At 37.5% G+C, this 22,418-nt stretch overlaps 1 protein-coding gene across 1 annotated transcript in view; it reads left to right on the top strand.

Moving 5' to 3' along the window:
• Positions 1-11,186: 11,186 nt before the first annotated feature.
• The window catches only part of NAV3 (neuron navigator 3), a 384,858-nt gene continuing 373,626 nt past the window's right edge, over positions 11,187-22,418 (top strand). Inside the window, exons 1-2 of the mRNA XM_025895950.2 lie at positions 11,187-11,263; positions 14,961-15,366. Coding sequence (XP_025751735.1) covers positions 15,295-15,366 — 72 coding nt within the window. The 5' untranslated portion in view covers positions 11,187-11,263; positions 14,961-15,294. The remainder of the gene's footprint in view (positions 11,264-14,960; positions 15,367-22,418) is intronic.

Below are 22,418 nucleotides of genomic sequence, written 5' to 3'. Positions count from 1 at the left end.
ATTAGGCCATGAATAGATTAGTTGGTTCACATATTCAGGAAATAAATTGCATTTGTCTGATGAGATCATTAAATGAAGCAGTGTGAGGGAGTTTGGTGGCAAAGCAAGGGAAGGCTAAACTGAGATGAAACCAAAGAAGCCGGCATTGAAAGAAAATAACTATGTATCTGTGCATATTTGTTCATTTAGCTGCTACTTTCTAGATTTGGAAACCTGTCTTCAGATTGTGAATGAAGTTTCTCTCGGTTGTGTCTTTTTTTGTTAAATTTTGGGTTTGGTGAAAGAAGAGGAAGGCAGCATAATATCCGGTTGGTGCACTACTTTATATGCATGGCTTTTTTGTCACTTGATGTGATTGAATGCAGCAATACTGAGATACCGAGATAAAGATACTGTCTTGATCCAAAGCCTACTGAGCTAAATAGGGAAGAAAACAGGGAATTATGAGCTTTTGGTCAGTCCGGAAAACTGCCCCTTTTAAGCTTGAAACCCAGATATTTTTCCGCTGAATTAATGCTAATAGATCTATCATTGCAATATCTCGACTCCAATTACAGGGGTTGTTGGAGGTATTATTGCCCTGTTTCTCTGCATGTGTTATTATCTTATGACAATTGTAGTGTAATCCCCATCCTCATGCATCATCTAGTAAATCATGGTGATCTATGTGATGTGGGTTAATTGAAGGGAAAGGAAGTCCTGTGAATCAGTGGTAGTAGGCATCAGCAGATTATAATGTTTTATTAGCTCCTCATTACACAGGCTTTGAAATCTGAGGAAGACTTCCTTCCAAAGATGTGGGGGCTGGGAAGGAGGATCTGCATTTCATATCAGCTACCATACCAAGCTACCCTCAGGCTAGTGTATTTAGTCTTTCATTTTTGTTTCGCGTTTTTGTGTTGGATATCTCTCAGTCTAGAAAGCTGGTTAATTTCTTTTTGTGTTGTAGCACTATTAATTTTTGCCTTTTGGGATAGTTTGAGTGCCATGTGTGTTAAAATAAGGCAGTAAGAACCTGATTTTATTTTGGGCAAGAGCTCTTACCTTTGGGGGATGCTGAAGAAAAGACATCATGTAAAAGAATTAGGATGCATCGGTTTTAGTGACTGACATGTATCTTAATAACCCTTTGCTCTAATTGGCATTTTAACTAAAGATGACATTTTAATTGGCTATTTTACCAATTTAGATTGGTTATTAGCATCAGCTACTGCTTTCAGTACTGATAATTCATCTATGCAATCTCAATACTCATACTAGATATTTTAAAATAGTGTTTTGCTGTTCTGACAAGTCTGAAGTCCTTTTCTGTTGCTCCTCTGTTGTACTTCCTAGTGCTTGTGCTAGAGTCTATGGTGTTTGCCATTTGAAAAAGTGGATTTAATCTATCATAATATTGCAGATAAACAATTGTCTAGCTATGCATTTTTCAGACATTTGAAATATAGTCTTATAATTGTTTCCTGCAGTATTATTATTCCATCCTGGTTTTGTGTACGATCTTAATTTCATATTTTGAATTTTACATGAAGAAAACTAGAAAACATACTGTTAAGTCTGAGATGTAGTAATAGAATATCCTTCTAGAAAGTAGGAGAATGCAAAATATTCACAGGGAACAAAGAAAACATAAGTACTGTACAGAAGCTTAAACACACAGCCTCCTCCCCCAAATAACCAAAAAAACCAAGGACTGGGCAAAGGTGTGTGCTGAATAGGGTTTAATAAAACTGAGATTTTTGTTTCTCTTTGAAAAAAGATCCTTGGGTTGATTAGGAAAGCTAGAACTTCAAAGAAGCCCACAGGAGCTCAGCTGGGGCCTTGAACAGGGCTTTGAAAATCTGAGCTTAAGAAAATCTACCCTCAGCAGCATTAGGTTTTCCATTATTATATTTTGCTTTTTAGGAAGCTGTCATGTTGTCACCACATTGTGCCACAGAGGATAGAAGTGTGGATGAAATGATTGTCTATTCTTTAAATATGTCTTTTGAGAGCTAATTAATATAAAGCACTTGAAAATTGTCTGGCAAAGGGCATGATATAAATGGAATATATGAGCAAAGTTTTATATCATGAAAACAGCAAACTATTTTTAAAAACTTGTGCAAGAGAACCAAGGGCTCTTCTGAGGTACCAGATTGACAGCGCTGCCTGATCCTGTACCCACAGAACATATGCACTGTGGGCAGCAGCACGACAAGTTAACCTGCCTGTGCTTCTGCCCTGTCCTAGATGGCCTGCCTCCAGCTTCCAGCTTGCTTCTTGGCTCTGCTAAAACTGACAGTTAATACCTGCTTTTGTGACCAGAGCTTTTTTTTACTATGACTGGTTTCTGGCTGTGAACAGGATGGAGACTACCTTTTCTCCATTTTGTTTTTCATTCTGTACTAATGAAGGACACAGCGTTAAACGGTTTATCCAGCTCAACAACAATTTTTATATAAAGGAAAGAGAACTCACAAAACAAGGTGATGAAATGTGAATCTCATGGTCATTGTGGTTAATTTTTTCACCATTTCATGTGGAGATAGAAAATTGTGTTCTAAGTGCAAGTGGCTGCTAAGATGCTTCTTTGCCTGATTATAGGAGCTAGAACAGGAAGTGGTTTGCTTATAAAACATTGGTATTGTTTTGACTATGTTTTGTTCTCAAAAATATTATGCAGAGAAATGTCACTATAAGTACTTAATAAAAACAATTTCAAATCATAGATTATAATATGGGTCTCAGTGATTTGACTGTGTTACGCTACTAACATCTGTTATAAACTGCACAGATAAGGTATCTTTATTACAACTCCAATTTTTATGAGGCAGTCATGAAAATGGGCTGTGTTTATTTACCTCATTTTTAAAGAGGTAAGAAGAAAAAGGGATAAGGGAGGGGAGGTATGACTTTTTTCTTTGCTCTTACAAATTAGGAGTATGTTCAAGGTAAATAAGTGCATTCATAATACAGAGACCCTAGAAGTTTAACCAGAGTTTTAAAATTGCTTTAAACATGAGTTTTTTTAATACCTCTGAATAACAGTTGCTTTTATAGCTCATCACAAGAGAGTCTGATATTGCTCTCAGTGATTTTTTTCTTCATGTATTAGTTGAGATACAGTTAAAGCACAAGATAACTGTTCCAGTTTATGGTATTGATGTTTAGTGGGGGTGCCGAGCACTGCAATGGAGTGCTAATAAACTTTGAATGAATTAATGCTGGTCTTAGAACAATAAGAATAAGTTCCTCCAGATTGTAAATATTAGACTACATTTTGAACTTACTGAGAAGTTATTCATAGAGATATCTAGCTGAGACAGTTATAGATAGCTTTTTTTCTTTTTGTTAATATCTGTTTACAGTATAGTTGAGTATATGTTTTATTGCTTACAAAACTTGCTTACCCATCCCTATCTCAAACTCTTATGGAGCACACAGCCTTTTGCTATTTTCAGTTACATTGAATCACCAGGTGATGAATTTTCATGATGATTCTTGTCTGAAAGTCTATGTTCTGCTTCCTATTATCTAAGAATGTTGTTTGCATAAATGCTTACTTGCTGAGTTAGGCTGGTTTTCTTTCTGCTCTTATTTTGGAGAAAGCTTATTCAAGTGCTTCTATAACCTCAAATATTTCACAGCTTTCCCTTTTGTCTCTGTACTCAAGGATTCAATATTAGAGATTCACTTTCTGTTGGAGGACATCTGCGCAAAATAGTCTTGCAACCAGTCAATACTGCTCCTAATCTGGCAGGATAAAGCCTTGTGTTCCTTCCACTCCAGGGGACTGCCTTCACTGCCTGTGCAACTCCTCACTGCCTGCCAAGAAAAGACTGAACTTGGCTTGGTGATACAGTGGTATAGAGAATTAGGCAGTGGGCTGCCAGGCTAGTAAAGGCAAACAGGTCCGAATTAAACAGAGATGTTCTTGATTTGTGTTGCTGAGAAATAAAGGTCTCTTTATCTGAACTGCAGTATCTGAGCTAGCTTGGTAGGCTGCGTGGTAATACTTGTCTCTGATGACAGCAGGCATCTAACATGCCGTAAGTTTAACGCTCTCAGGCAGACGCTTTCCTCCTTGTATTTGTTCCTGGTAAGGATGTGCTGTCACCACTCTTGATGTGTGTAGAGAACAGAGGTCTCCTGAGATAAGGCTGTTCATTATGCTTCCTGAGGAACCATTAAATTTCTCTCAGTGCAGCGTGATCCACTCCTTGGGTAAAGACATTATTTTCTGAACCTTTTCTTCTATCTTAACCTCCACTCCTATGTTATTTATTTTTTTAAATCTACAAACAGTGAGAATATGGAAATATATAAGTACTACTAATTCAGCATTTTCGTGCAGAATCTCACAGGGACATGATGAAAAATCATGCATTCTTACTGCATCATCTGGTATGTTTAAGCTTTTACAAAATGAGACATCATTCATATCATGCTCCTTTGTATAAATTTGCTGGATTTTGGATGCAGTGCTCTATTTTTAAAAATAGATCAATACTGTACCAGTATTTCAAGGTGGTTGTTAGTATTATATAGTAATGATTGTAACAATCTTTATTTTGGTTGAGGTCGTTTAGACTGCTTCATCTAAATCATTAACAGAAAAAGTTAGGTTTAGTTACAGGAAAGTAATTGAGGTACAATATAAACATCGAGATTTTGTATCTATTTGAGATCTGTGTGTACTATTTAATGGCTGTCATTGAATTTTTGTGTAAAAAAAGTGTGGAGTTTTTTTGTGCATAATAATAATATTCTGTGTATATTGGCTACATTTTTATATGCAGTAATATGTTCAGAATTACCATTTTACTATGAAATGTTATTGTCTGTCAAAAATATACAGGACTGGGAAGTATTTTTAGGGTGAGACTTTTTAATATTTTACACAATTATATAATGCAATTAATTACAGAAAGTTCTTCAGGTAGATATTGTTTCTGCGATAGAGTATGTAGCACATTTTACAGAACTGTTTCAATCTTTTTTTTGCCAGTCTGAGCATCTGATGAACAAATTATTTACATTTGAGTTTATAATTTGAGAAACCAGATTTTCTTAAAATACGTACTCAACCCAGCTGCTAAATCTCTCTTTTGGAGTTATTTCACACATGGTTTGTGATTAATAGTAATGCTAATGGTAAATTCAGATTATTACACAGACAAGATGCAGATATGATGCAGCTAAACACTATTCACAGAATGTAAGTGTTTGATCACATGAAGTAATTGTGCTTATTTTGTCAATGTGGATGATCTCTGACCTTTATATTTGTTTATCTTTTGAATGCTGCATGTTCTGTGTGGTGATTACCAATAGTGTCTGAGAGACTGACAATATTTAGACATAAATACAGCAGTGCAAGCAGTGCACATTTCTGATCTAATTCAGCAGTGTGTTTCTGATATGAGTCATGTTTTAATAATTGTGAGGGCAAATTACATGACAGCTGTCTCAATAGAGAAAATAATAATTGTTTGCATTGATAATTAGCATTTCTTTTTTCTTTAATTATTGCACATTTTGAACATAGTTAGTTATTTTTTTGGCACTTTTTGAAGGGCTGGAGCATTTGTTTGTTTAAAAAGTGGAACAAAACCTCTGATAGCTCACCTTGGGTGAGTTGTAGATCAGTGTTATTTCTGTAGCCATTGTGCTACAGAAGGGAGAGATAGGTATTGTTCTCTGAGTTATTGGACTCCTTGAGAAAAGACTGCTTGTGGTATTTTTAAGGGAGGATTGAAACATTATTCCTAAAATGCTGAACATTAGCAAAGCCAATGGGTAGTCTAAAATAGCCAGACTATAGACTGTGTAAGTGTATTTCTTGAAATCAGAAGTAATGCCCAGGTTTCATCAGACTTGTACTGTTTAGAGTTTATGGTCAAGCTAAAGTCATTATCAGTGATATGGAAGTCTTCTGCTACTCTTTTTTGACAGAGAGAATTTCACGCTAAAATAATCTCTAATGTAAATGAAAATGGTTGCATTAGTGAGGCAAGAAACTGTCATTTTTACAGCTCTAACTTTTAAGGACAGTCTAAAAATTTTCTGTTTCAAGTTTGGCCATATACTTTTCAGAGACAAAAAGTTGGGAAAATAATATTTTCTAAATAATAGATCCTATACTTAACTTGGATGAAGGTGGATTAACAACGAGCAGCAATTCAGTGTTACAGCTTTGCTTTCAGAATCTGAAGAAAATCTGTAGTACTATGTGTTTGGATGATGTTAAAAATTGAAATAAATAAAATGAGAAATAAAATCAAAAGTGCTACAATGTTAATGTAATTTATGCAGTAAATAGTAAAAGATATTACAATTGGTATTATAAAACATGCTGCAAATGGAGGCTTTGATTTAAATTTCTTTAATCTCACTGTGTAACAAAGAATCCCAGAATTTCTAAGTATAAACACAGGATATGGGTGAGGAGGTAACTTCTAGCTAGGTCAGAGATCAGTATTACTGAGATGTAAGGAGTGGTATTTACACAGGTAGAAGTCATAAGATTGTCCCAGTTATTTTTATTTTTTCAGGGCAAGCAACTTGTATGATGCAAAAAGGAAATCTTTGCAGTGTTATATTACAGAAATAGGGCAAGCTAAGTCTACCAAGAAAAGACTGTCAGAAAAAATGTTCTGCATATTAAGAGGCAAAACAACTCTCAAAGCTGTTTCAAAGGTTTAAAAGAAAATACTGCAAAGCCTGCTTTTTGCCTCACAAGTGTCCTAGTTTTGGCCATGACGGAGTTAATTTTTTTCAATAGCTGAGAGGGTGTGACTAGGAAGTTATTCTGTAACACCTCACATCTTTGTCAGGGCAGGGGAAAGGGACTCTAGCTTCCAAAGAGAAGGGCATTCCTTCCAGTGGGGGGAAAATGTGACAGGGAGAAGCCGATCAGTATTTGTTTATTGTTGCGCGCTTTCTGTGTAAATCAATTCTTTGTCTTATGCTTTTTATTATTAATATTCTTTAGGTCATGATTCATCTTTAGGTCATGATTCATCTGAGCTAGTTTGGATGAGAAGAATCCCATTCTAAAAATGCCTATTTATTGTCTCAAACTACAGAGAGGCCACTGAGCCATTAGTTTAGACTTATGCAACTGTGCTTGTTCAGATGAATCCCACACAAGATTGTCTCACAGACACTGAGCAATTTGTGGTACCTAGAGATGCAAATCTCTTTACAAGTGGAGTATGACATTGTACTTTAAGTACTTTACTGTCTTGAGACATATTTTAGTCATTCAAGTGTGGACGTGTTCTCTAAATAGACACAAAGACATATACTTCCCATTATTTATTATTTCCTATGTGTTACCTCAAACCCTTTTTAGTTCTACACTTTCAATAAAGCTTAGGACTGTACAGATATTCCTGTATTTCTAGTCTGTGTTATTGTTAGTTAAAGCTCTTTCAATGTAACCTTTGAATGGATTTCCATCTTTGAGATTCTTGGGAACAACTGAGATAGTGCTTTGACATCTTGAATTGCAGTTGTATATTTGGTACTCTCAAGGTCTATTTGAGCTTTACTTGAATGGATCAAGACCTAGATAAGTCAAAAATCAGTTTCCTTAGATAGTCACATTAATAGAAAAGGATTTTGAATGTGTTCAAAATTGTGAGAATACAATCAGTATGTAAAAGTATATGGAGTGAGGAATTACCTGTGCTGGCAAAGATTGATAGAAATTTCTTGAAGAATGTAAAATTCAGCTTAAAATTTAACTCAATATACCTAACCTTTGAGAAACTTCCTAGATCATTCATCTCTATTGGGCTGCGTGAGAAGCACTGTAAGCTGGGTCACTTGGGAATTTAGAGTAATACCATAATAAAGCATTAGAAAACACACTGTAGTAATTTATTCTGCCTTGAGATCAGGAAGCGACTTACCTAGGTCTTTCCCAACTCAAATTTAAACAAGTTTGGGATGCTCTGATTGTGAAGACTAATAAACTTCTACCATCAAAGGTTATCTTTTTAGTTCATGGTTAAGATGGCACCACCTACTTCTGCTTTTTTTCTTCAAATATTTGAATATATTTTTTGTTGCTTCACTCTTTCTGTAAAAAACCCCTTATAATCCCTTTGCATCTCCTTTTTCTCCCCTTCTCTTTCTTCCCTCCCCACCCAAACTGCAATCTTGTAGGGGTAGAATTGATATGGGGAGCATAGAATGGGGTTAGAGAGTTGATAATCTATGTAGCTTCTGTGTTAAGGGTAAAGGAATGAAATGCTGCTGCTTCTAAATCTACTTCTGCTATATAACTACTTATAAAACTTAGAAAAATCAAAAAACTAAAAGGACCTTAAGGCATCATTAGTCAGTTCTCTCTGCTCTGCAGCCTCTAGGAACTGTTGTTTCAGACACATATTTGTTTGAATCAATCAAATTAATTGCAAGAGACTAGACTGGGCATGGATTGAATACTGAGGCACCAGGTGTAGTGGATTGCTTGCAATGTTTGATCAGCACCTATATGTAATTTCTTGGGATAAGCATGGAGTTCACTAGAAAAGGCTGCCACTAAACAAGTACTTAAAGAATAAATTGGCAACTTTTGAAGCATCTGTGGAATTGTCAGAGACATGGTCTGTGAGGATAGGTAAGATTTTTTTACTATATCACTTGTAACAGGCATTGAGTTAAAATGTTCTGAAAATGCAGCTGGCTTTTTGATCCAATGGAGTTATTTAGCAAGTCATCATAGATCAAGAGAGGCTGTGTGATTTAATGGCATTCTAAGTTTTATCAAAGTGGGGAGTTAAGTTCTCATTTCCAGTAACGTAGGGAAAGTGGATTTAACTGTTTCATGTAAGAGTAACTGGTGAACCCTCAGTATGTTGGTTTTGTGTTCGAATATATAAATGCTCAATATATGTGAAATTTTAGTCTGTGTTCCTGCTTCTCATATTCATAGCCTACAAACCAGAGAGAAAACACCTCCTCTTGGGTGCCATTGCCATTTGTGGAGTGGTAGCAAAATTTTAACATGTGTGGGGTATTGTAAAATACAATATATATTAGCCTCCATAGAGGTACCATATATCTAGGTATTTCCCAAAGCCCAGGGCCTTTTTATTCCTGTAAATTTTGTAAAGTGCACAAAAATAAGTATTTGATAATTTGTCTGGGATTTCTGGTGTCTTGGCAATCTGGTTAGAGCAATATCGGTAGATGACTGGAACTCCCAGAAGAATGGCCACTGCTCAGACAAAGATCAGCTGCATCTTTTTTCAGCATGCCAATCAAAACTTAAAAGCAACAGAAATGAAGGCTTAATAGCTCCCTAGGAAACAAAATTTCAAAGGTATGTGAGCTCTTTACTATTTTTGATTAGCCTTTCTTTTTGTCATGAGCCTCATAAATAGTTTTTTCTTGCATAAGGAGGCTGTTTCAGTTAATGGGTCAGAACAATTTAAGATTCATATAGATGTACTTGCAGTTTTTGATTGAATTGTATTTTCTTGCTTATTCTTTCCATTGCATACCTAGAATACAGAATATGCTTTCTACTTTCCCCTTCATTTTCATCTCAGTGCTGTCTTTTTTTCTCATATCCCATCCAGGTTTTTAGTCGGTTTTGGAGAATATGTATCCATCTTGTTTTTCAAGGTAGCTTTTTTGTTATATATGCAGAGTTATAAATAATTATACAAGTATGGTGAAGTATTTAGCATGTAAATAAATAAGGAATATTCATTCTTCCTACTGTTTCCCAAACATTATAAATGTAAAAGCTACACCATGCTGTTTTCATCTATTTCGACAGTGCAGAGGAACATTCAAAATAAGTTTGGATAGAAATGGAAAAATATTCCACTGAAACTAAAGGTGGAATTGATATAACTATTTAAGCTGGAATTTGTGCTTTAAAGCATGTCTGCAGAAGTGCCATAAGGCACATTGAAATACAGACATTTTATGTATCGCTTAAGAGATTGCATATGTAGCAGGGCAGTGTTGGGTAAGATAACCAAATTCCATTTAAGTCTGATGTTTAGGTTTGTATTCTGTGCATGCAACAAAACTGTCATCCCTCACATCAGATCTTTAGGAAACACTGCATTAAAAGGCTAGACTGGACTATCTCTTAAAATATTTTTTGTATTCCCTTTCTTATGCTGCTTTATCTCTGATACTCAGTGACAAAAGAATTGTATGATGGAGGAGAGAAGGCATCCCTGTCTTGTACTGGTTCCAAGCTTGAAATAAAATTGACACGTAATAGCAGCTCTAAATTCTGTGTATAGAATTCAGACTGTTTGATGGAGGTTGCTATGAAAGATAAAAAGGATTTGAGAAAACCAAAAGGATTTGAGTTGCTTTACCAGTTATAGCAATAGTTTCTGAGAATATTAGAATTTAGAATAATCTCCTTTTATATATTTATTTATTTATTATTATTTATATATTTTTTTGCTACGTCATTATGTGCACCAGTGTTAACTTGAGCATTCAAAATGATGATTTAGAGGCAATTGGCATCCTGCTTTGCAGAAAAGGATTGCAAGAATATAAATATTAGATGGCCCTTTTTTTTCCTTTAATCTGTACAAGTCTGAAAATAAATGTTTTAATTTGCATCGACTGGAGCCAGGAACAAAGCAAACAATTGTAATTCTCTGCTCACAGATCATGTGATGGCTCCAACATAGCATTCTGTACTGAAGAGGAGTTTTGCCCTGTGAAGAAATGCAGAGGATAGGATGACACCACTTACAGAAATAATGCAAAATGTTTCAGCCACACATGCACTTAGCAAAGGAAATCATCTCTGGACTTTGCCTTATGTGGTCACTTTTATCTGAGTAAGCAGTGTATTGTTTAGAAAGAGCTGTAAACACTGCAGCTTTTTGTATTGCCATGAATCAGGAGTGTGTTTGGAGCAGAATTAATTTTGTATCAGAAGAAATAATTCTGCAGGCAAGCCTCAGTGCTTAGAGATATTTTTTGGCTTACCAACTGCCTTCTCAGACTGCTTTTATCTGGTGCAGACAAGCCTTTCTATGGCACTTCTATCATATGTGTTTGCAGAGAACAGGTATTGACTTCTTATTCTGAATGCTGGCTAAAAGAAGTGTTCTCTGGCATTGCTCTCAAATCCTGCAAGAGTCAACATCATCTTCTTTTCCTGATAACTCTTTGTGTGCCTGATCACTATGTCTGCAGTTAGACCCATACTGAGACCCTAAATGCTTTCTCCCTGTGGGAAAAGGCTACAAAGAAAGATAAGAAGCTTTCATGATTAGAGGTAAGCTTTTTTAAGGCCATTGTGAAGCTATTGCTGTGGGTAAATTAGAGCCATACTGGGGTGCCACATCTGCTAGAGGTTCCATAGGAGCATATCAAGGCTGGAAGTTATATCCATGGTATCTTTGACCTGCCTATCTTCAGTGTGGAGCTGAATAACTTGTTAGTGGTGAGCCTCATTTCTATTGCATGAAGAATCAACCCCAGGGACAGTGGGGGAGAGAATACCATGCATAAGATGTGTCCCATTGCTAGTCTCAAGGGAATCATGGCATCTTGATACTCTCCCACCTCTTCTCTCAGCCATGCTGCCATCCCTGGAAACACTGATGAGCAAGAACAAAGGCTCATTTGTATCTTGGTTTTGCTTTAGCTGTATACTGAGATTTACAGATGGCACTTGCTTTTGGTCCTGACATAGACACTATCATGTTTGAAAGAGGTAAATGGGTATTATGTTCAACTTCTCCTCCCTCCCAGCCCACAAATTCCACATCACTATTATAACTGCACATAAAGTAGAATCTCCATTTTGATAATGAGGTATTAGTCCTGAAAATTGCTGTGCTTTCCCTCTAAAATTTGCATAGCCTTTCCTATCAGCATACCCAGAAAATAGTTTCTCTATCTAGATTTCCAGAAATGCCTTAATAAAAACATAACTCTCAAGTGTTCTTAATCATAAAACTGTATCAGTGCAGCTGATAATATCCAAGATGCAGTTCAGTAGACTTACCTGTATACAAAAAAGAAAATTTGAAAGGTGCAGTTTCATACCTGCACTTGCCTCAAGATGACTGCAAGGTTGCTGTATTTGTATCGCAAAAGTTGAGAATGTCCATGTGGGCACAATAGGATTTTGATAAAGAAAGTAATCTGTAGGGTCTCTAATGTACCCCAAGTCCTCATCCTTGCCCACGATAACAACCACAGAGCAGTGTTGTGGTGTGCAGCCTCCTAGGTAGCCATCAGAATACACCTTATGAAGTCATGGACTTTTAATATATCAGTAGACCTCATTATCTAAATTTTTCCTAAGATTGTACAGCAACTTCTTCTTTGTAGACTTCATAGAACCATTAAAACTGACCAAAACACAGTAGTTGCTTACTGCTCACCCTCCCTGACCCTGCTCCCCAACCAAGGCTGTTGCATCATCCAGACTCTCTAAAGATATTTGTGTTAACTTCCACCAAATACTTAGTGAATGTGCTACTTCAGGGAAAATAGTAGTAGTATTAGTTATAATAATAGTAAACAATACACATAAGAGGCCTGCAGAGAGCTTGAGGATGTTCGTTGCTTTCTGAAAATCCTGTCACTGTAAAGTTTTCAAGAACCATCTGTGTTGATAATAAAGGCAGTATAGAAAGGGTAATTCTGGTTAATTCTCAGCATATATTCTGGGATTGTTCCCCACTAGTCTATCAGTAACCTGTTGTTCATAGTGAAGTAAAACAAAAAGTTCTTGCAGGCACATTTCACCTGAATAAAGTCCACCTGAATTTAGACAAGTTTTAGAGGTACTTAAAGCAGAAGCTTCATCACCCTGAATGCTTTCCATAGTGTGCTTCTAGAGGAGGAAGTTACTAACCCCCAGCCAGAAATACTTCTGCAAAACACTTTCCTCATTGTATTCTTTAACAAGAAAGTCTAAGGATAGTCCTGGCTTGAATAGCTTGCTCCATTTTCTTTAGGCCTCTGTTTGCAATGTTAAATGCATCTGCAAGACTATTTTACTAGGAGTATCTGTAAATGATTAGAAATTATTATTAGATTACTTTTACATGTTTGTTAAGGGAATAAAATTTTAAAAAAGTTCTAATTCATCTTGACTTTTACATTTGTAAATGATAGTAAAATCTCATAAAAAATCTGTTATTTAATATGTGATCATTAGGCTATCTAGGACTCTAGATATTTTATTCTGTGATTGTGTGTATGTTAAATATTAGTGTAAAATAGTGAATAACAAACTGTGTTCCACTGTAAAAAAAAAAAAAAAGACATCCAAGAGCATTTAATTACAGCTGCTTATGTTGAAAAGGCTGAAGACCATGGAACAATGTGCTGAATGGAATGAGCAAGAATTGCCACCCTGTGCTTTGCATGTTAAAATTAATGAGGGCAGTCCAAACAAAATTATTTGCATTCTATCCAGCTTTGGCTTGAAAACACCATACAGTTCCACAGAATAGCTTAATTGCCTAGCAAAATAATTGCCAGGCATGGGGAGTAATATAATTTATATGTCTGACCATGAAATGAACCAGGGAAACTGCTGTTTTTTAATAGCTTGTTTTTGATTTATCTTGGCTTTATAATTGTTCTAAGTATAAATCCAGATGTTGATCCCTGCATGTTGATCTCATGTTTCATCTTCCTGCATCCTGGCATTATGGATTTGTGCATTCTGTGGGTCTGTGAAACTGTCAAATGGGGGAAATCACAGGTGGGGGTGGGAATGGTCTGCACCTGTGAGTGATGTCTGGTTCTGTCCTGCTGTGCTTCAGATTCTGTGGAAACAAGATGAGAAAAGCTGGTTGTGCTTGGGAAGGTTACAGCATACTACTGAATCTGATCTGCTTCTTAATCCAATAAAATGCTAAGTTTATGGAAGTTTTAAACATGTAGTTTTAATGACTGCTTCCTATTTTCTGGGCAGTTAATGCCTTACAGTCTTGTTTTTTTCTTTCACTGACGTCCCCAGGATGCTCTAAGTAATGAATACGAAAATGCTCTTGAAGCATTTGAGTCCACTTTGGTGAGTGTATTTGTAATTCTCAGCTTATCTGCAAAAGGAGATGATTCTCAAAAGTTAGAATAGGAAGCAAAATTCATTATATGCTTAGGTAAGAGGTGTCATTCTAAAGCTGTTTTTGGAAAACAAGCTATCTGGGTATGCGTTCTCTCATGTAGTAGCTTAGTGTACAATTGCTTATATTCCTGTGATTTCCCAAGGCATCTTCTCTTTGTTTCTACGTATTTTTGGAAAGCACTTGTCCTTATTGCATGATTATTCCTTTAATGATATCATGTTCAAGTGTATGTGAAGATAAATATGGCTAAGAATAGGTGCCTCAAATTGTAGTTTTGAGAATAACTACAATTCTATTTCTTGTTAGAACACTCTTTAGCCTGCAGGAGAAATTGTATCTCACAGGGTACGATGCTGTCAATGTTTCTCTGTATCAATATTAAGCTCTTGTTTTTGTCTCCTTGTTCGGTTTATCCCACCCATATGTCTTTCTCCTGTTTGTAACTGAATCAAAATAAGAAAGCTTGAGATTTTAGTGGTGGGACTAGGCATCTTCAGGAGGGATTTTTTTTGTCTGTTTATATTTCAGTATTTTCATCTGTGCTTCCTTTAGCCAAATAGTCTTTTCTCTTTCCTTTCCTTTAACTTTTCCTTTACATTGGTACCTGGAATTCACTAGCTGTTCTCAGTGAATACTTGGTGTGCCCATGGTGATGTAGAGGGGGATGAGTGGGATCATGCATTGCTTCACCCTGCCGAGTATTAAGTGAAACTCCAGTATTAATTACTTAGCAAAAAAACCCTAAAAAACCAAACCCAAACCACCAGGACAAAACCCACAAAAAATCCCCCCTCACACCTAGTGCAGACAGATAATGAGTTACAAAGAGTGACAGCAAATTGCAAATCAATCTTGATGATGTTTTTTTTTCTTCAACAGGTCCGCAGTCAGGATGTAATCTCCTATAAAATGGAAACCTATGAAGAAAGATACAGATAGCAGTTGGAGTTAAAAGTAGTGGACAAATATTTCTCTTCTTAAGCATCAGCTATTTAGAACGCTATGGTCATTTGGAAAGTCCCAAGAGTGAACTGCAAAGTTTTCCTCAGCTCAGTTGATGGGTTTCTTAGTCATTTCTCCAAGTCATTGATGTTCAGAGACGGTGTGTGATGGAAAAAAAGCACCATGTCTCTGTGTTCATAGCTCCTGTTTTTTGGATTAGTTTGCTGCATTGCTGAATCGATTTCATTTTGAAGGGCAAGGAGTGAATGTGATGGATTTATCTTCAGAGATGAACAAACATGGAAGGAATCCAGTAAGTCATAAACTAGAAGATCAAAAGAAGGTAAGATTATTTTTAATTATACTCAATTATATTTGAATCACTTACAAACTCTTTGATGATTTTCAGTAAACTGGAAATTAATGTGCTTTTGAGGACAAAGTAGTCTGCTATGCTTGCACAATATTGCAGTACAGAGAACTCCCCGAATTTGTCTAGCAAACTGTTTGTCCAAACCTGTACTTGCCGGCCTGCTGATCTGAAGTAAAAAATATGACATCATCCTGAGACTCTGTGAGACCTTTTTTTTTTTACAGTGAATGTGTGGATAGACCCTTCTCATTCTATCTTACCAGTAGTTCTATATAATTTGTTTTTGTTTGACTTTTATCCTTCAGTATCCAAGGTAGTTTAAACTTGTAAATTCATGCTTCTACGATATGAGAAATTCTTTCAGAAATCCCACTTCTGCAATAGACTGTCCTAAAAGTCCCAGTTCATCTCCTTTACTTACCTATACTACGATCTGGAAATGTTTCTAATACTTATTACATAAACCTCAGTTGATGCTTTTCAACATTTTTTGGAAAACAGAAGAAAGACCCACACTTTATTGCTCTTTTGGTATTACATTAATAGACTTTTCCTGAAAAAAAGTTTTTTAGTTGCTTAGTTTTGTGGGGGGTTTAATCTATAGTTTATTAAAAGGGTAAAACTCTCTAATTATCTTTGTGCCTGGGCTCTAACATAAGGCCTGGACTGAATGGCAGCCAGCAGAGAAGGATGTGTTCTGGTGTAGCAGCTGTGGCTATGGTGTGCTTCATGCAAGGCTATAAAGTGAAATTCAATATGAATTCCAATATGAATTATTGCATATTGGAATATTGCATTATTCCACTGGTTTACAGTGGGACTGTCCAAATCATGCATTGAAGTGCAGGTTATGAACTTCATTATTACACAGACTGATAATAAATGCTGCTGAGTTGGATCTTTTTTTTTTTTAATTTTTTTTTGTATGAATATCACTGTCTAATGTTTTAAATAATTTTGATCTTGTTTGGGAAATTGGGATAGTTTATGGGCAACCTAAATGGAACAATTTTAAGACCTGTAAAGTCAAATACTTGGCTTTAGTGCTTCTGAGATTTCTATACGTTAATCTAAGTCATTCAGTCATAGCCAATAGCCCTTTAAAGTGCGGCAAATTGTGGGAAATATACGATGATAACTCACATAATGAAATTATTGTGGAAAATATATTCAGCCTTTGAGCATTTTTTGTGTAATGGAGAAGAGGGGGAGATATATGGTAAAAGATAACTCGTTTACAGCATGGGACTTTCTCCAATTCATAATTCTTACCCTTCTGTGGCACAAAAGAAAAGCTCAGAAACATTGGTATTTATCTCACTATCCAGTGAACTGTTTTCTGAACCATTATGTGATCTGGAACAGAGTATGCTTGATTCTCCTTTTCCAACAACCCCCCTCTTACTTCAAAAAGATTTTTTTTCCCTTCATGTCTAATACCTGCAGATTCACTTCTAGAGACTAACTCTTCAGATTGCTTAGGAGGAGAAGGTTTGTTTCAAAGAGGATCTGTTGTACCTCAAGGTCAAATCTTTTCTTTGAGTCAGTCTGTGGATATTTTATCCAGCTGTAGAACTACAAAATGACCACCAAAGTCTCTGCAGTTGCTAAAAGACTGCTTTTGTACTGTGGTTAATGCTGAAGAAGTAAATGTGATGATAATAAACAGGAGTCTTGTTAGTTTTCATTTCATTCAGGGATCTTTACTAGTAATTGAATATCATTGATGTGCTAGTATCATTATAAAAGGCTAATATTTTAATAAAAGAAGGGCTTAAAAGTGATGGGGAAACATAAGAAGTAGTCGTAATTTGTCTCTCTCTTTATGCTGCATTGGCTCTAAAGCAAATTTTGAAATAAATGGACTGCTTTCATCAGGTCCCTGCCACGTGTTGTCCCATTGGCCTTGGCTGGGCTGTGGGCGATAGCGATGTGTTTCACTTTCGCTCTCTCCGGTTCGGTGGTGCCGGCACTGGCAGGGGTTCTGGCACGGGCAGCGGTTCCACGTGGCGAGCGGGCGCTCCCGCGGCGCTCCAGCGGTGCTCCCGCGGCGCTCCAGCGGCGGTCCGGCGGCAGGCGGGACTGTGGCGGCGCAGTGGCTGCGGTGGAGGTGACCCCTGAGCTGCTTCGATTTCAGCACATCAACGCATCGAGTTGGCAGCTCCCAGCTTGGCTGCTGTGCTGGCGAGGCAGGGACGGTTTCCGTCGGTGGCTGAGACCCCGGAACAACTTTTAGCAGTGGCAAGCCCTGGCCCCCACAACTTCCCACGCCAGGTGGGGTGGTGCCCCCTCTTCAGATGATGTAATGGTATGAATATTCATCGCTTTAGCTCCCTTTCCTGGCTTGTGACCATAACAGAGGCTGATGGTGTAGAAGGGACTGGAGAGGGTGAAGGGAAGGGAAAGCTCAGTTAGAGCAGCGCCAGAGAGAAAAATAAAATGGGAAATATCAACTTTGGTTGGTTGAAAGTGAAGGAAAGTTTTTAGCACTTCACCACTACCACCCCAAATATATGCTTTGAAATTAAATATGAGAAAGTGCAAGGATCTCAGTTGTTTTCAGAACAAATGGCATTGTTTCCTTCAGTCTTTCTTTTTATAGGCGGATGAACCACTGTACTCAGAGGGGTTTTTAAATGGACACCAACACTCTATTACTGGACACTAATTAAATATAATTAATTAGAAGGAATACCAAACAAGTCTTGTCTACTGTTAGATGTTTTGCTCATCTCCCTGGTAGCCATTTCTTGATTAGCTAGAAGTCCAATGATCAGTCAGTTTTTGCTTGATAGGGTAAAGTAATCAAAAGCATTTGGCAGTCTTGATATGAAATCCTTTACAAAATCAACTCAAGAGAGAAGGTTTAGAAGGAACAGATATAATAGGAATAATGAACATCATACTGTTTCTCCATCCCCTGCCTACTTTGTCTTGGTCGATATTCATTGCACGGAACAACATTTCAGAAAAATCAGATGTCATCACCACAGGGCAGTTGGGTCAGAAGCCTAATTTGTTCTCATGAACATGCTCATACTGCTGTGTCTGTGCTCCCCATTTTCATGCCTCAGTTCTCCTTTTTATGACTAATTCTGTAGTCACCCAACAACTTTTTTTAAAAATAATGACATGAAATCTTGGGCTGGCCACAGTTGTTGCTATTCTTGTTTAGTAGCTCATTGTCACTCGAAGACCTAGGATCTCAATGATGTTGCTTTGTTATATGAACAAAAAAGCTGATTTTTCCCATTTTGTTTTTATTTCTCTCTCTGGCACTGCTCTAACTGAGCTTTCTCTCCCTTCCCTTCACCCTCTCCAGTCCCTTCTACACCTATATACATGTATGTTCTGTGCAGTTTTTGTCCATCTGCACATCTGTGTCTCTGTCAGGGGATGCTTTGCAAACAACTGGAGTTCTGCAGATCTGGTAAAAAGCCAGAGACTCATTAAGCTCAATGTTCACTATTATCCCTTACTGCACAATGGCTGGCAGGGGTTTTGTGTTTTATTTTTTCCAGGACATATATTAAGTGTTTTAACCAAAAATACTAAAGCAAGGGAATGGTGAGGGATCTTCACGGCTGAGGGAAGATATTATTTTGGTTTTTTTCTTCGATACTATAGAATTAGACAGAGACAGGAAGAGCCAACCGAGCTGATAAAAAGAAATGGTCTGTGGGAATAAAACTATAGTTGCTTTTCTGTATCAACTTGTCATATATTACTGCTGTCATTCCTTTCCTTGAGCTGTTTCCCTCAATACTCCCTGCGTTTTCTGTTTTAAAAGTTTTGCTAGAAAGACTTGAATTATCTCCCTGTCTGCCAAACCTCCCTGGGGCCCCCCCACCTGACTCCTCTCACTTTCTGAAATTGTTCTGTGCATTCTGCTAGGGCAGTTCAAATTGAAAAAAAACCCCAACCACCACACAACCTTTACAGGCTCAATAAATGGAGTTAAATATCATTTTATGATATATGAAGCCCACATTTAATAATTTATAAAGTAAATTCATGTCCTCTGCTGCATATAATAGGGCTTTTCCTCCTATTAGAGAACCATGATGTAAATAAAGTAGTACATATTTCTGTTTTATACTTTTTCATTGCCTTCTCAAAGCCACTATCTGCGACAAGGACTTGATTACAGAGAAGTATTTTGTCCTAGTGCTGCACTAAAACAACTAAGAAATTAAATACTGATTAAATTAATTCTTTCCGTTGGCAGTTTTTTATATTATGTTAGTATGCCTTGATTTTATAGATGGTTGCTTTCCTTCCCACTTGATATCAGTTTTATCTTAAAGTTGTTGCTGTTAATGCATGCCTGATAACTAAATAAAACTTGGTTTTATTCAGGAATACGGGGTAAAAGTTGGAGAGGATGTCATTGTTGCCTTGTTGGAAGGAAATCAGCTGCTTTGCAGTTGTTACTGCTGGCAGATTTTTGCTTAATCAGATAGCTGAAATGAATACTACTCTGTATGTATGTATACAACAGGGTTTTAGATATGCACTACAGAGTCAAGTGATAGGAAAAAGGTGGCTTTTCATTTGGGTTGATCGCTTCCCTCCCCTCTCCCCCCAAACAAACAAACAGACTGGCCTTGGTCTTCACTTACTGCTAAAGGCCCAGTTTCCAATTTCTAGCAATTACATTGCTAGTAGTAAATATGCAAAGCATCTTGTCTCGAAAGGTCTTCTCTAATTTAGAATAACATACAATGGCTAAGAAGCAGAAAACAGTAAAATTAGTGGAAATAATATCTCTGATACTCAGGACACCTTGATGGTTACAAACTGCTTGCAAGCTTTTAATTTGTTAAGTATAAAAGGGAAAAAAAGATTAACAGACTTTCCACTATAAATCCTGTTTTTTGATTGCTGTTGCTCCTAGTTTTTTCAAACAAAGCTCTTGTTAGCCTCCATACAAAGACTAATTTAAGTGATAATAAATAGCTAAGCTGGTAAATGAAGTCATATACATTCTTTGTTGTTTCTCTGAAGTGGCATTGCAAAGTTTCCGTAATTGTTATTTAGTATTTTCCTACTCTTACTATTGTTATTTTTCAAAGTGTTTCTGAATAATATTTCTGTAACTGCTTTTGTCCTGAAGTCATCATCTGGATGAAATGATGAACTAATCTGCAACCTTGTCCTATCTTTTACCTTCTAAGAAGGAGCTCGAGCTTGAGAAGCAGTTGCATAGAGCACTGTATAGTAGAGAATGTGAACTCAGTCTTCTAGTTGATCCCTTTTCTTGCACTGTTATGTTGTTTGGTGATTTTTATCAGCCAACTTCATGAAGATCATACTTTCAAAAGGTCCTTTGAGGTTTTTGCCATTTGAAATCTGATTTTTGCATTAGGAGTCAACTGTCCTGCTTGCTGATTTTTAAAGTATTTTCCTAAATCTTGTGGATTGTCCTATATCAAACTGTGCATTTAGAGTAAGTGCATATTTTCTTGTGCCCCTTCTCCTGAACGTACACTTCCTGTGGGATTCTTTACTGTGTTGAACAGGCTCCATACAATAAAGACAAATAAAAGAATAGCCAGGATTCCTCTCAAAATGTTACTTTGAAGAAGTAAGTAAAAATAACCCAAACCTCCTGCTTACCCCACTTCTGGACTAGATTTGAATGCCTGAAAGACCCAAAACTCGCTGGAGCAATGTTGACATGGATATAACTAAAGATACTCTTTTTTCACTTTGATAGTTTTTCTACTTTAAGTGAAAAGTAGTGCTGTGTTTACAAAATAGTTGGGAAAACCTGTTGTTAATTTTACCACAGTTGCATCTAAATCTAGATTTAGTTTAGTTTCTCTAAATCACTCTGTAATGTGACTTTGAGATTTTAACTGGATCCTAAATTCAGATCAAGGACCCTGCAGCTTCCTAATAATCTCTGCAGTCTTGCAATACAAATAAAGCTTTACAAATATTGTTGAATCTGTATGTCATGCACGGAAGTCCTACTATTTGCTTCTCTAATTCCTCTGGAAGGCTAACTGTTGAAATTGGAAGGAGAAGCATCTGCTGCTGCTGCTATATAGGAAGTAAACAAGTGAGGAGCTATAGTCCTCCTGTATAGGAGCTATACTCCTGTGGGAGGGATATAAAGACCTTTTTAAGACTGCATTTTGTAAATGCTAAAGCAAGACATTTCTTGTGAAACTGCATTGTATGCCTGTTTGCAAAGCAGAGTTAATGACCTTTTAAACTCATTCTAGAGAGGTGATATGGGTTGAGGTGGCTGGTTTTTTTTTTTTTTTTGGTAGCGGGGGGGGGCTACGTAAGGTGGTTTTGATTAGAAGCTATTAGAAGTTTCCCTCCCCAATGAAGCCAATGATAGCTGGCTACAGGAGGGACTTTCTGCTGCTTCCCAAAGGAGAGCCAATAATTGCGCCTCTGTGATAACATATTTAAGAACAAGTTTGTTGTGCAGAAGAATTTTTTCCCGAGCCAGGGGAGAGCTGACCGAAGCTCCTGGGTTGCCCTGCCACCTCCCTCGCCACGGGACAGGGACAGGGGTGGGGGGTGCAGCAGCCCAGCCCGGGCTTCTCGGCACCTAGCCCGGAGCAGTCACCGGTGGCCCCTGCTGCCATCCTGCCCAGGGAGTCAAACAGCAGTGACAGCTCCAAAGCCCCGAAGGTGAACTGCGAGGGGTGAGGGGTGCCCCGCGGGCTAGGCCAGGGGAGCAGTGGGCACTGACCTCTCTCCCCCCTGGCTGAGTCAAACCAGACTGGTCTGGGGTGGCCCGCCCTGGTGCAGCTAAGCCCATGTTGGAGCAGATGGATGCATGGAAGAAGGCCATTACACCCTGTGGAAGGCCCAGCATGGAGCGGAGTCCTTCAAGAGACTCGTGGCCCGTGGAGAGGAAAATCCACACCGGAGGAGGTTATTCCTGGGTAGGACTCATGGCCATGTGGGAGATCCACGTCGGTACAGCTCACCCTATAAAGGACTGCATCCTATGAAGGACCATCGGGGTACAGAGACACCCCCCCTTGCATCCCATG

This window comes from Manacus vitellinus, unplaced genomic scaffold (genome assembly GCF_001715985.3).
Source record: "Manacus vitellinus isolate BGI_N305 unplaced genomic scaffold, ASM171598v3 scaffold_5_pilon, whole genome shotgun sequence".
In the NCBI taxonomy this organism is placed as follows: domain Eukaryota; kingdom Metazoa; phylum Chordata; class Aves; order Passeriformes; family Pipridae; genus Manacus; species Manacus vitellinus.
This window is presented reverse-complemented; position numbering and strand designations above follow the sequence as displayed.